This window comes from Gymnoscopelus braueri (assembly GCF_963280865.1).
Source record: "Gymnoscopelus braueri genome assembly, chromosome: 16".
Classification (NCBI taxonomy): domain Eukaryota; kingdom Metazoa; phylum Chordata; class Actinopteri; order Myctophiformes; family Myctophidae; genus Gymnoscopelus; species Gymnoscopelus braueri.
Window position 1 is genome coordinate 26,325,899 of NC_137616.1, and position 15,000 is coordinate 26,340,898.

The 15,000-nt window shown below is 45.1% G+C and overlaps 1 protein-coding gene across 5 annotated transcripts in view; it reads left to right on the top strand.

The window, feature by feature from the left end:
• The window catches only part of LOC308103357 (forkhead box protein O3-like), a 53,504-nt gene extending 43,594 nt beyond the window's left edge, over positions 1-9,910 (top strand). For 2 of the 5 annotated variants that reach the window (XM_080453291.1, XM_080453289.1), the window contains exon 3: positions 4,168-9,910. In XM_080453291.1, coding sequence (XP_080309417.1) covers positions 4,168-5,607 — 1,440 coding nt within the window. In that variant the 3' untranslated portion in view covers positions 5,608-9,910. The remainder of the gene's footprint in view (positions 1-4,167) is intronic. The other 3 variants (XR_013934731.1, XR_013934732.1, XM_080453290.1) reach the window with 3 other exon arrangements.
• The last annotated feature ends 5,090 nt before the right edge of the window (positions 9,911-15,000 follow it).

Below are 15,000 nucleotides of genomic sequence, written 5' to 3' on the forward strand. Positions count from 1 at the left end.
TGTGTGTGTGTGTGTGTGTGTGTGTATACAAGGAATATGCTGTCAGTTCCATATTAAATGGTAACTGGGCGGGAAAGAGAGCAATATCAGTGTTGTTATCCCCTTGAAGATTGCTGCCTCCAGCTCTGTGTGCATGCGTACGTGTGTGTGTGTGTGTGTGTGTGTGTGTCTGTGTGTGTGTGTGTGTGTGTGTGTGTGTGTGTGTGTGCGTGCGCGCACGAAAAGTGAGCGCTCCTGGCAGCCAGAGTAGGGGGTTATGAATCAGGGCTGCTGTCCCGGTGAGCTGTTTTTCTTAATGGGCTTCGGGATTGGGAATAACCCAGAAGACAAGTCAGTGAAGTAAACACAGTCCACTCCCTCTGTGGCGTTCCACATACACACACACACACACGCACGCACCTACACACGCACGCACGCGCTGGGGTGGGTTAATATTCTTGCTGTTGACGAGTCAGCTTGAACAGGTGAATCCAATTAGAAGCTGGATAATCCCGCCTAAATTGATTTTCAGTAATAGTTTAACTCTGAGTGTACAAAGGCCATTTGGGTGCATGTGTACACTCAGAGTTAAATGAGGAGACTGTTCCTAGAAGACATTGTGAAAGCCTCCAGAGACCAGAGATATTATCTTAAGTATATGTTCTCTTCTGAGAAAGAGGCTGATGTAAAGGAAGGGAGGGATGGATTCACTGTCATCAGACATAATGGCTTAAAAGAAAGAAAAGAAAATCCTGTTATCTCTCTTTCTCTCTCTCTCTGACCTGTCACAGCCAGTGTGAAAAACTCAAGTGATATTTGAAGAATAATACAGTAAAGCAGGAGTTCCCAAACTTTTTCATCTGGGACCCAAAATTCGGCTACTATTGAGCACCAAACCCTTTACTCCCGCCGCTATTTACTGTACATGGCTAGGGCAGCTGGAAGTATTTAAGTGTGTGAGTGTTTGTGTGTGCGTTTTTGTCTAATAAAACAGCCTTATGTCATGCCTCCAGAGATGCTGGCGTAAGGAAGGTAAACACTGTTCCCTGTGGTATTTCTTAAGGGTGATTTATACTTAGTTGCACACCGGTGTCACACACAGAAATTAGCTGATCTACAAGCTCACAACACGTCACAACCATCTAGCGCCCTGCCTTCATACATTCATGTCAGTCGATGCACACGCACATGCACACACACACGCACACACGCGCACACACACACACACACACACACACACACACTGTAAAATCCTTAGCTCTGAGGATGGATAACAAACAAATGGATAAATGAACACTGGAAATATCTGCTGGGACCCCCACCAAAACAAAATTATGTGGGGACTCCCGACCCACAGGTTGAGAACCACTGCTTTATTGGACCGCCTGTGACCAGAATAACAGTCCAGGCCGAATCAACTGTAAACCATAACCCCAGGGCGATCCAAAGACAAGGCTGGTTAGTGGAAAACAATATCACGACTCCCACAAAAAAACACTCCAAATGACTTTGGCTTGCATCGATTCGAGTCCCAGGAATCCGCCCCGTTTTCGGGAGGGAAAACATTGTACATATGGGGGGAATGGGGGGCTGGAGTAGATGGTGAAATGAGTGCATGTTTTGCATGGTGGTTGAATTGTTTATATGGGAGGATATAGCATAGCCTCAGTGTCCCTGGGGGCCCACTCTGGGCCATGTGTTCCAGGAACAACAGGCTTGGAGATGAACACTAGCAGGGAGGAGGAGGGTATATTATAATAATAATGTATGTTTATGTAATTCTCTAGTACAATACGTTTGACAAAACCGTAATATGATGACATACACTGTTTAAAGACGTCATGAAATGGCTTTATCGCTAACGTTTCTGCTTAGTTCAGCTCAGAAACAGTGGTGTGTTTTTTGGTTGACCAATCACAGTGTCAGCCGACGGTCTTGTCGGCGCGTTTTTTTTAGCTTGTAGATCTGCTATTTTTGCCAACCCCCCCCCCCCCTAGAATAGGCATGCTGGGGTTCAAGTGGATAACCCGTTAGCACATTAAGAGGCTGTTATTGTAGTTAGGAGGCCATCTGTAGCTGTTGGACAGTGGGAGGCAAACCATTACAATGTGTCAACCGACAATGCTCTTTTTCTAAATCTCTGAATTCATACATGATAATTTGATGCTCTTTGTGTTTGTGCGGGTGTGTTTTGACATGTGTGTGTACCCATCATTATACTATCATATTAGTGGCCCATGGTATGAAATCATGACGGCTCAAGCAACCAGATGGCTGCGTGTGTACGTGTGTGTGTGTGTGTGTGTGTGTGTGTGTGCGTGTGTGTGTGTGTGTGTGTGTGTGTGTGTGTGTGTGTGTGCGCGTGCGTGCGTGCGTGTATGTGAGTAAGTAAGTATGTGTACGTGCATGTGTACATTGTGTGTATACGTGTGCATTGGTGTGTCCAGATGGACATGCACATGGCTGTTCTTCACAGCAGTAAGTAGGAGTTTAGAGTCATATAGTTCCTCTTTCCATCAGCGCTCTGCACTCTCTCATGGAACACTCAATCCAGTCCCTTCATGGATCATAAATCCAGCGCACTAATCCATCATTTAAAACACTGGTTATAATTAGAAGGCACCCAGGGTAATGGGGATAGACACGTGTCAGTTAGACAACATAACAATCAGGCCATAAAACACGAATAGGCTTTTGTGACCAATGTAATTGTCCATATGGTGTAAATATGACCCAGCCCTGTGACATCAGTCTTAACTCCCTGTTGGTTCCTTAATGACCTGTCACACCCACAAAACTCGCTCATACAACTTCCCTGCCCTCTGCCTGTATCCAATCCTTCTGCAGTTAGTCATTCACATTTAGCCCTAATGCAATATACTGTAACATCTATGAGTTCATTTGCTTAAAATGACCTTTGAAGATTATGGGCTTGTTAAAACACTCGAGTCCTATTTAAATTGCAGATATACAAGCTCATTGCAGTATGAGCTTGTAGATCTGCTATTTTTGAAAAATCTTGAAAAAAATGTTTTTGGATTTTTTTTTTCAAAAAACTGTTAGGATTTAGAAATGATTTTTAAGAATCGCCTCAGGTCTTAATAGGTTAATAGGGACGGCAGCTTGAAAGTGGATAAAATAATCCACAGTCTCTTTGGAAGTTACTTCTCTCATTGTAACCGAATCCTCCAGTCCATGCAAAGACAAATTTCTAGCTGTCACACATGATTCTTATCTGAGCTTAGATTTAGATAATACGCCCAGGTGATACATTTCAGAGTGGAAAAGCACATCTCCAACCTGATAAATCATTGTCTGAAAAACCTGCAGCGGGATCAACAAGTGTTGCCGTGACAGGAGGCATTCCGCTGCAGTTCGGGATTCGGCTGTTCATACTGTATGCTCTGTTCTATAAACAAAACAGTCATAAGAAAGGCACCTCAGCCTTTCTTTGTTTGAGAACCCGTTTCCCCGCAATGAGTCTCCTGGGTGCTCCACATGAAGAAGCCCAGGGCTGATCAATAAACACCAGCAGTGACTCACACACGCATACAGACACACGATATGACACAGGCTTCAAAACACACAGCTTACGCAACTCAGCAAGGGGGGTCCTTTTGTATGTGTCATTCATAATCGAGCAGGCTGCTTTGTTTCACCAGGCACCAACACACTCGCTCTTTTTCTCCATCTCTCTCTCGCGCACACACACACACACACACACACACACACACACACACACACACACACACACACACACACACACACACACACACACACACACACACACACACACACACACACACATTCACAAACATAAGCCAGCTACAATGGGGATAACAGCGACATCATGTACTGTATGTTTTCAGTCTTGCTGTCATGTATTTAATGAATGAACAAGTAATTGAAGAATTTGGTCTGGTGTGTTGCTTTTACAGCACTACCGTTGTTGCCAAGAGCAGCAATTTATCTTGCTGCTTAATCATTATCCCCAACTCAGTGGGTGGTTTATTAATCAATACCCTTGGACTTAATGAGAGCTATTCTTTGAATGGTACATTAGCAAATGCACAAGAATAGAACCGATCAATATTAATGACAGGCCATTGTAATAGTAATTGTTCCAAAATGATTTTGTACACACGACTTACACAGTTCTCTCTCTCTGTCCCACTTTTTCCCTGACAGAATTCCATCCGGCACAACCTGTCCCTGCACAGCCGCTTCATCCGCGTCCAGAACGAGGGAACGGGGAAGAGTTCCTGGTGGATGATCAACCCGGAGGGCGGGAAGGGCGGCAAGGCCCCCCGGCGGCGTGCCGTCTCCATGGACAATAGCAACAAATACACCAAGTCTGCCCGGGGCCGCGCTGCCAAGAAGAAGGCCGCCCTGCAGGCCGCGGCGGCCGCGGCCGGAGACGGGGGCGGAGACAGCCCCTCGGGCCTATCCAAGTGGCCTGGCAGTCCCACGTCACGTAGCAGCGAGGAGCTAGACACTTGGACGGACTTTCGCTCCCGCACCAACTCCAACGCCAGCACGCTGAGTGGCCGCCTCTCGCCCATCTTGGCCAACCCCGAGCTGGACGAAGTGCCCGACGACGAGCCCCCGCTCTCGCCCATGCTCTACTCCAGCCCCGGCCGGGCGCTGTCTCCCGGCAGCGTCCCCGTCACGGTCAACGTAAAAGCCCCGCCGGCCGAGTTGCCTCGCCTGGCGGTCCTGGCAGGTACCATGAACCTGAATGAAGGACTGACCGATGACCTGATGGATGAGTTGCTGGATAACATCAACCTGGTGGACTCCGCTCCGGGACCGGCCACTTCGAGGGGTTCCTCAGGGTTCATTTTCGGGACGAAACCCAACGGGCTTGACTCACCTTCTTCCACCTCTTCTCCCTCCACAACCTCTCCCTCCAACGGCGGAGGCACCGGCTACAGTAACTCCATCTTCGGGCCCCACCCGGCGGCCTCCTCTCTGCGTCCGTCCCCCATGCAGACCATCCAGGAGAACAAGCAGACGTCGTTCTCCAGCATCTCCCGCTTTGGCAGCCAGACACTGCAGGACCTGCTCAACGCCGACGGCCACAGTCACAGCGACGTCATGATGACCCAGTCCGACCCGCTGATGTCTCAGGCCAGCACCGCCGCCATCATCTCCCAGAACTCCCGCCGAAGCCTCATGCTTCGCAGTGACCCCATGATGACCTTCGGGAGCACCGGAGGCGGTCAGGGTGTCCAGGGGGGGCTGCTGCTGCAAACCAACAACCACAACCAGAGTGCACTGAGGTCCTTGAACGGGGGGTTCAGCCTCAACGAGGCCAACGCCCTGGCCAACGCCAAACAGCAGCTCCTGCACTCCCCGCTGGGAGGAAATGGGTCTTCTTCGATGCAGATCGACTCGTCCATCTTCCTGAATGGGACAGCGGGCAGCGGCGGGGGGATCTGCCCAGACCGTTTCCCCGCCGACCTGGACCTGGACATGTTCAATGGCAGCCTGGAGTGTGACATGGACTCCATCATCAGGAACGAGCTGATGGACGCAGATGGTCTGGACTTTAACTTTGAGTCTCTAGCCAACATGAATGGTGTTGGCAACTTCACCACCAGCAAGCAGAGCTGGGTCCCTGGTTGAGAGCCCCTCGGCCCAGGAAGAAGCAGAGCAGGTGTGTATGGCGTGGTGTGTGTGTGTGTGTGTGTGTGTGTGTGTGTGTGTGTGTGTGTGTGTGTGCGTGCATGTGTGTGCGCAGACTGCGCATGTGTGCGTGCTTGTGTTTACATTCAGTCATACACACCATTTCCAGTGACTTGTAAAAAATACATGGGTGATGTTTTCTGAAATAGTACGGACATTCAGATGGAGCTAACTCTGAATATCAGGACAGGACAAAGAAACAGGATTTTGCTAATGACAATGACAATTCTATTGTTATCGTTGTCTCCCCAGGTCCGAACTGTAGTGCAAGAGGAGATACAGACACACAACGTCCTTTTTTGCCAAACCTGCCATCAGCACAACGTGAAACACAAACCCTCTGTTTACAGAAGACTAACCTGTTCGAGAGCTTTACCGTGGCTCCCACACTGACGATGAACCATGAAACTATTTGACAAACTCCGTAGACGCAGAACGTCAGCCCTCAAAGCCTCCTGTAAAAACACCACAAAAGAACTGATCTCAGAATTATGCAAGTTTCCCTTTGACAACCAGTTGGACAGAGTGTATTGATTGCAAATAGATACACTGATCATCGGACAGACTTTGAGGTGAAACGCAAGGACTAAAAGGTGCACGTTGCAGTTGTCGCGAAGAAGAAGAAAAAAAAAAGACAAAATGTAAAATGATAAACAAACGTGATGTGATGTAAATCTAATCCAGTGGTTTTCTGGGATGTGTTATGTTTTGCGAAACTCCCCCTCTGGTTTCGTTCTGTGATTTTAAATGTTCAATGTTTGTTTTTGAACTTCCTGTTTTTATCATTACTTGTTTCTGCATCACACAGGTCTGTATAAAAAGTATTGATGTATTGACAAAAAAGGAAAGAGAGGGTGAAGAGTGATATTGCACTCATGGAGCACTCAACACACATGCATACAACATGCACACACACTGACACCCACACATTTTGCCCCCCAAATTAGCAAAGCCCTTATTACGTTCTGATTTAATAACATAATTCCATGCACTTGTTGTATCTTAGGAATTGCTTGATTAGCTCCAATTATGATTAATTATGGTATATTGGAAATGACAATACAATTAGCCGAATACTATAGAAAGATTTCTATCGTTTGTGTGTATCTAACTGTAAAGAAAAGAAAAGAAAATGTCAGAAGAATAAAATCTCTTTCATGGATATTTTGTACAGTATGGGGCAGCAGGGATTTCAAATAAGTGGAAAATCCTAGAAGGAGGGGAAACAGGCTTTCTTAGCTTTGGTTGGGTTCTGTCGAGGTCGTATAGCACAGCATATTATGTAGCCAAAATAAATACCTGTGTCCTAGGTTTGTGAACATTTCCACACCATAGCAGGTGCTATGTAAACAGTGTTGAATCCTGTACTGAGAACGAGCCGTGCATATTTTTTTTTTACCCGCAGCCTGCAGAGCCCAAAGCTGAAGCCACAATTGTAGCATGGCAAGGTGGAATCTATAGGCTGGGAATGAAGCTATACACTAGGCTCGTCCCTCTAGAAGCCATTTTGTTTTTTCAAGCAAAACAATAAGCTATCTGTGTATATTGCCAAATTACTTGAAACAGACAGTAGGAGATGCTGGCAGCCAAATCACACATACACGCACACACAAGCGTGCACGCGCGCAACCCACACGCTTACACATTACACACATACATTATGTAGAGAAAAATAACAGCAGGGATATGTGTTTAACTCTGCTGTTTTGTTGTTGTGAGTTTGTGGGGCTTGTTATGCATATACAGCAAACACTCAGGGGGAAGAAGACAGAGGTCGCCCCTTCCAAGTAACACCAAGTTCCCATTTTGATGGTATTTAAAACATTTGTTGGCAAAACAATAACGCTTGTGTTGTGAACTTGTAACCTGTGAACTGTTGACCGTTGCGATAAAGAGGAGGGAAGGCGAAGGACAAGTCAGAATCTAGGCTCTTCGCTCGGTCCGTCATTTTGTTACACACACACACACGCACACACACACGCACACACACACGCACACACACACACGCACGCACACACACACGCACACACACACGCACACACACACACACACACACACACACACACACACACACACACGCACATGTACACGCACACACAAATACATCCCTTGTGAATGTGCCTGGTGCTCCTCCAGGTTTACACCTCCTGTATCTCTCAAGCGTGTGTTCATGTGTGTGTGTGTGTGTGTGTGTGTGTGTGTGTGTGTGTGTGTGTGAGTGTGTGTGTGTGTGTGTGTGTGTGTGTGTGTGTGCGTGCGTGCGTGTGTAAGTGTTGAACTATACAAGTTTTTGTTTTTGGATGGTGTTTCACGCTGATGTGTTACCCCTATTCACTATCCCTCATGGTGCATACAGCACGACCTTCTGTATGCATGTATGTATTTATGCATTATGAATCGTGTGAAATGCATATATACTCACTCTATGTCCTTATATACTCATGTAGTGTACTTGACCCCTTGGCTTTTTTTGTGATACCTCGGGAGATAAGAGTCAAAGAGAGGATAAATGATGCGACTTGCCGAGTGGAAGGAAGCACCGTTACCAGCGATTTTGTTGTTGAACCAGATTCGTTTTCTTTTTTTAAATGGTGGTGTCGTCATAGCCTCTGGAGAAGCCTGGTACCCCTTCTGTGTCTGGGGGTAGCTACATAAAAAAGGGCTACCCTGCTGTGTAAAATAGTGCACAGACATGTGTATATCACTTTGAGGCCGAGTCAAGTGTGCGTGCGTGTGTGTGTGTGTGTGTGTGTGTGTGTGTGTGTGTGTGTGTGTGTGCGTGCGTGCGTGCGTGCGTGCGTGCGTGCGTGCGTGCGTGCGTGCGTGCGTGCGTGCGTGCGTGCGTGCGTGCGTGCGTGCGTGCGTGCGTGCGTGCGTGCGTGCGTGCGTGCGTGCGTGTGTGTGAGTGCGTGTGTGTGTGTGAGTGCGTGTGTGCGTGCGTGCGTGCATGGCTGGCCAGAATGATCTACAGTACTGTGCAACTTGAGCTTTAGTGCATGATCTGGCTGTACCCCCTTTGCAACGGTGCCCAGGCCTCAACAGGAATTGTAATATGGAGGCACCCTGTGTCCTTGGAAGCTGTCCTTGTTCATAAACATAGAGCCACAAACGTAGTGCTGTTTATCGCCTTCTAAAATCAGGGCTGACAGATGCACTGCATGCACCATTGCCCCACCTTTCTGTGGGTTTATCATTATGAGTGTATATAGTATGTACACTATACTGTATCTTGGTGCAGACATGGGGGAAAGTCTCTCAATGGACGGATCGTTACCTTCATGGGTGGGTTAATGTCCCAGTCCTTTCAGCAGGGAGAAGGTGCTTTCCATGGCATGGATCGATTATCATCTGGCCATGAGCTGGACTTTTGTATACCTAGACAAACCTAGAACCTTCTAGAGCTGCATTGTGCATTGTCGCATTCCTGTTGGCAGGGGGAATGCTGAGAAACGGAGCAAACAGCAAAGTATTTCAACTGATCTGCACTGACTGTAGAAAATATTGGGAACATTTCCTCTTTCCCTGTCCAGGGAAGCAAAGCTACAGTACAATCCTTTATTGTTTGACTGAATTCATCTACATCCACTTCAGTCGCAAAGAACAGTGTAGACAAGTGGATGAAAGAGGAACTTCTAAGCCTTCATAAAACCGAGATAAGGATTGTGCAACAGGTGTTACCACTCAATATTTGGGAGTTGTTCCTGATATTTTGTACTCCATATGTAGACTATTAGGGGGGTTAGTTTACACCTAGTCGTAGTGGGACAGGCCTTCCACACATGCACTCACTGCTAACGGCTTCATTCAGGGAGAGAACTCATTATCAGAAGTCGGAAGACTCGTCTCAAGCCCAACACACACACGCACACACACATAAACCCACAAAACCCCATACGGAAATTTAACATGATGGGAAAAGCAAAAAAAAATTAAACAAAGAAACTTACCACTAGATACCTTTGTCACTTCCTGGACCTCTGTGTTTCATCCTCTTCTCCTGAGCCCTTCCATCCTCTGTTGGTGCCCCAGCCCAGCTCCCTTCCCTATGCCCTCATGTCATCTCTGAACCCTGCCCTTTGAACGTAACCCTTTAGTAATCTTGCTTCTTCTCGACTTCTCGATGTTAGTGGGTATTTTTCCTGTGTATTCCATTTTGAATTGTAATCTAGTTTGTATAAGAAATGGTGCGCATGTAAATAAAGCTTGGTGAGGCTCCACAACCTTTCTGCGTTGTTGTCTTTTCCATTATTTTATGAGATCATGATTCATTGTATTGTATGAATATGAACAGTTTATGTGAAGCAGGGCTGCTGATATGGAGTAATTAGTTTTTTAGCATAACCCCCTATTGTTCCTGTCAACTTTAGATAGGTGTGAGGTATGCTGCTTACTTCTAATTTTGTAGGATATCTCTGACCAATCTAAGACGTTTGTTGTTTGATAAATGATCATGCAACAGTGCACTGACCATGTACTTCACTCTGGCAAAGAGCGTAGATGCCTAAAATGTAAATTGTGTGAGTATGGTACACTACAGCCCATTCTTCTCAAGCACTATTCCTGCTCCAATGGAGCAATATTGCAACTGCATGAGATCTAAAACCTAGATCTAGAACCATTATTTTTGAACAAATGTAACCGTAAGCTTTGTTGGTCTATGTTGGTTTTGTTTTTGCATGACACTGTTGCTAAATGAATATAACACAGATTTTCAAATGGTAAACGAGCATTGTGTATCTTTACACTTCCAACAAATAAATCAACCTCTCCTGTCAGTCTTCAGGGTGCTGTGAGTTCCGTTGCAGTTTCTGGAAGTCCTCTTACACAAGAGTTTGTTTTGAACATTAAACGGCAGCCAACATATAGAGCACTCTGATACCTGACACCGGGCTTGAGTACTTTTCCTTGGTTATTGCGACATAAGGACAAAGCGGAGAGGGGGAACAGTTGGAGACAGGTTGGTGTGGAGCACCATGCCAAACCCTTCCTGTCAGGGCCGGAATCTCCCCCAAGCCCCCCTACTCACTGGTCTAACACACCCAGGCCTGACTTGGCTTGGCCGGGCTTACCATATTGACACTCCCTGCTATGTTCCCTTCCTGCCTCCCTGTTCTTTCCCACTCAGGACAGCCAGTACAGGACTTTCTGTCTGTTGTATAACGTCATAAAAAGGATTCCTCACATAGCCCTCGGTGTGTGTGTGTGTGTGTGTGTGTGTGTGTGTGTGTGTGTGTGCGTGCGTGCGTGCGTGCGTGCGTGCGTGCGTGTTTCTGTGTCACTTGCATAGCCCAGTGAAAGATATCCCTTCCCATCGCAAAGTCTCTCTTCTTCGCTAACACCCTACTCCCAGCTCTTGGCTTTTTTGTTGGTATAGCCAATTTTATAGACAGACACCAGCTTTCTTCAAAGCACCTCTAGAATAAACACATTTTTGCTAAGACAGACTGCATTGCGTGCTGAGTTCCTAGACAACTGTTTGTCATTGTTACCCACCCCATAACATGTCTACCAGTGTGACGGTTTCATTTGTAGTCAAATATACAGAAGAGCCTTGAGCAAACAGAAGGTCTTCTCTATTTGCTTGGTATCATCAAACAGTCTTTAAGGCACGCCAAACCATAAATGAAAAACAATAAAAGCACACAACTTTCACCGACCGAAAGGGCAGATGTGCCTACTGTAACGATACTGTAAAATGTTAATGTGTTAATTTAACTCAGAGAGTAAATGGAACCAAATGGACCCGTAAGGGATTTTACTGTTTCTCCAAGGCATTGGGAATGTGTGTTTCAGTGTTCTAGCAGTAGTATTTGTAGTGGAATGAAGAGCCTGGACAGTGCAGACTCACCACAACTACAAATGCCATTCCGACATTTCAATGGGACTGCTCAGTCAGCTGGTCTCCTGACTTGACTGTTTGAATGTCTGGCCTGTCAATGTCTGGCCTGTTCACAGTCAGCCGGTCACATCAGTTTGTCTAAGGTCAGCGATGTCACCAGAGGGCACGGAAGTTCCTCTGAACTTGAAAATACAGCTATTACCATGTTGGCAGATTCCTTTCATTTGTGATTTTCCGTTCTCTAAATTAATTTACATTGTAGTGTTTGTATTCAAATGCATACCCCTTACAATTTTGGGGGGAAGCAGACATGATTTGTTTCAAGATAAGTGGCAGCGGAATCTGGTGAACAAGTGAGTGTAATTTCCAATAACCATAATAGTTCAATGAATTGACATGAAAATCTCCAAATAAATATTCATACCACGTCTTTCCTCCTCTGTTGTTGGTGTTGTGTACACCTCTGCTTCCATGTGTGTGGGGTCTTATTCTGTAAATGTCAGCCTTGTTTTCATACAGGGAGTCAATTAACCTACATGGACTCCAAGGATGGCGCCAGGAATATCACCTGGATGACTCAACAACCACAAACGCTGGTGACTTGAATTGTGGTCAAAAGTGCACATTTTATGACCGTGATGCTCATGCATTACTGCGATAGGACAAGCAGAATAGCAACTCTTCCTCAGGTGACTGAGAATGTCAATGCAGGACGTGATTAGACTGTGTCAGCAAGAACAGTCCCTCAACAACTACGTACAGAGGGATGTTATAGTAGGGTTGCAGACAGTGAATAAATTCCTCATTGCAAAGATGAATGTGCATTGAGAGTTCAGTGGTGCAAAAACTATAGGTACTGGTCTACAGAGATGTGGAAAAAGGTGATATGTCAGATGAGTCATCCTTCACCAATATGTCGACAACTTGGCAGGTGCATGTGTGGAGTACTGTACACCAAGAGAATGGTACAGGCCTGAATGTTTGAACTCTGCAGTGAGGGAGTCTGTTATGCTATGGGCGTCATTTTTCTGGTATGATTGTCCCCTTGGTTTGAGTGCACGTATCCCCTTAGAGAACGGTAACTGCAAATCAGTACAAAGTATACCTTCATCCTATGATGAAACATTTCTGTCCTGATGGGAGTGGACTCTTCCAGGATGACAATGACCATAGGAGGAATGTTTTGATGAGCATGAAAATGATGTGAATCATATTGTATGCTATGACCTTTGCAGTCACCAGATGTCAGTCCAATTGAGCACCTATGCTCCCCACCACATCATCAATACACCAAATGAGGGACTATCTTTAGTGGGAATGGTGTTCCGTCCCCCCAATAGAGTTTGTTAGGGAATTTCTACACTATGCGGTGATATGCGAGATTCATATTTTACATTGTGTGTATGTATGTACATTGGAGAAGTGTGTATATACATTGGAGAAGCCACTTCCGCCGCCTGCTCGTGCACGTGTTAGATTAGACCTAGAATGTTGTAAAGTGTACTTCGTGCTGCATAAACTTGGGGTGCCTTGCTCCTCGAGAGATTCCACCACAAGTTCCAGAGCCTTGTAAAATCATGGCAAGGAACCTTGAAGCTGTTCTGGCAGCTCATGGTGGCCCAACACCTTACTAAGACACTATGTTGTTTTTTCCATTAAGTTGTCACCCGTCATAATGCAATTTACGTATACAGTATACTGTATATAGTGAGAGACCGTGAATGAATGCATGCGTTTGCCTATCTGTGTATGTATGTATCCGTGTCTGTGTGTAATTTATTTGGACATTTATGTGTATTGCGGTTGTTTCCAGTGTCAGGAGACAAACAGGATTGGTGAAGTTGAACAGCACTTTGGTTTAATTACTGTTGTCTTTTGGTGTCACATTGGGTTGTAATTCTACCTCTTAGGAAGTGGTCTGTACACATGTGATTACCTTTTTCAGCTGTGTGTGTGTGTGTGTGTGTGTGTGTGTGTGTGCGTGTGCGTGTGCGTGTGCGTGTGCGTGTGCGTGTGCGTGTGCGTGCGTGCGCGTGCGTGTGCGTGTGCGTGTGCGTGTGCGTGTGTTTGTGTGTGTGTGTGTGTGTGTGTGTGTGTGTGTGTGTGTGTGCAGTGTTGGAAAGTAACTAAAGTAATATGTAACTTGAAATAATATTATTACTTTTTTCCAGTAACTAGTTAAGTAACTAATTACTTTTGGCAGGGAGTAATAAGTAAAGTAACTATATTACTTTTTAAACAAGTAATATGTGATAAGTAATATATTACTATGTTTTAGTAAATTTTCCAACACAGTGTTGGAAAGTAATGTTTTAGTAGATTTTCCAACACAGTGTTGGAAAGTAACTAAAGTAATATGTAACTTAAAGTAATATATTACTTTTTTACAGTAAGTAGTAAAGTAACTAATTACTTTTGGCAGGGAGTAATAAGTAAAGTAACTATATTACTTTTTAAACAAGTAATATGTAATTAGTAATATATTACTATGTTTTAGTAACTTTTCCAACACTGTGTGTGTGTGTGTGTGTGTGTGTGTGTGTGTGTGTGTGTGTGTGTGTGTGTGTGTGTGTGTGTGTGTTAGGGCATTCACGAATAGTGATTTTTAGCATTCGAATTATTCGACCTACAGTATAAGTATTCGAATATTCGATTAATACTTTTTTTTTAATGGCATTGACGACTCGACTCAAGGAATGCGAGTTGACGTCACACCAGAGCTCACAGCTACGTGTCTGCTGTAGTAAAGCCACTAAAACAAAAAAAAATCAACAACAAAAAAATATTTTTTATAGAATAATCGACTTTGATGTACAGTGGTCGAATAGTCGTTTGATAGTCGAATATTCGAATATTCTGTTAATGCCCTAGTGTGTGTGTGTATACATACGTTCATACACGTGCACGTGCCCTTGAACTCCACCACACTGTAGAACTAAACCTTGTATCGTTTCCACTTCTTAAGCTGTCATCTTATCCTTTATTCCATCTTCCATGCCCCTGCTGCAGCTCTGCCTCCAAGACAGCCAGACCAGCTCATGTGTAAGAAGTACACAGTAAAACCCTCAGCGTTCATTTAACTTTGTGAGTGTACAAATGTAGGGACAAATATGGACCCATATAGGGTCTATTATTTGGTTACTGTTGTACAGTAACAGTACACTCTCAGAGTTCCAAATGAATAAATTAACACAGGAGTTTACTGTATTGAGAGGCAGGTGGAGGTTGGCTATGAATTGCCTTAAAGATACAGAGAGAAAAACATGGATGTCAAAGACTCCTCATTCAAATCACATAATGTTTATTGTGCAATTTTGTTCAGTCAGTCATATTCCCTATACGTCACCTTTGACATTAAGCATGTCTTTGCTGTCAGTACTAGCTGTAACGTGTTACAGTAAAGCACCATAATGGCATCAACACCAAAACAATACATCTCTATCAGGAGACCATGGGAGGTTTATGTAAATTACCATTGAAAGGATTCCTTTTCC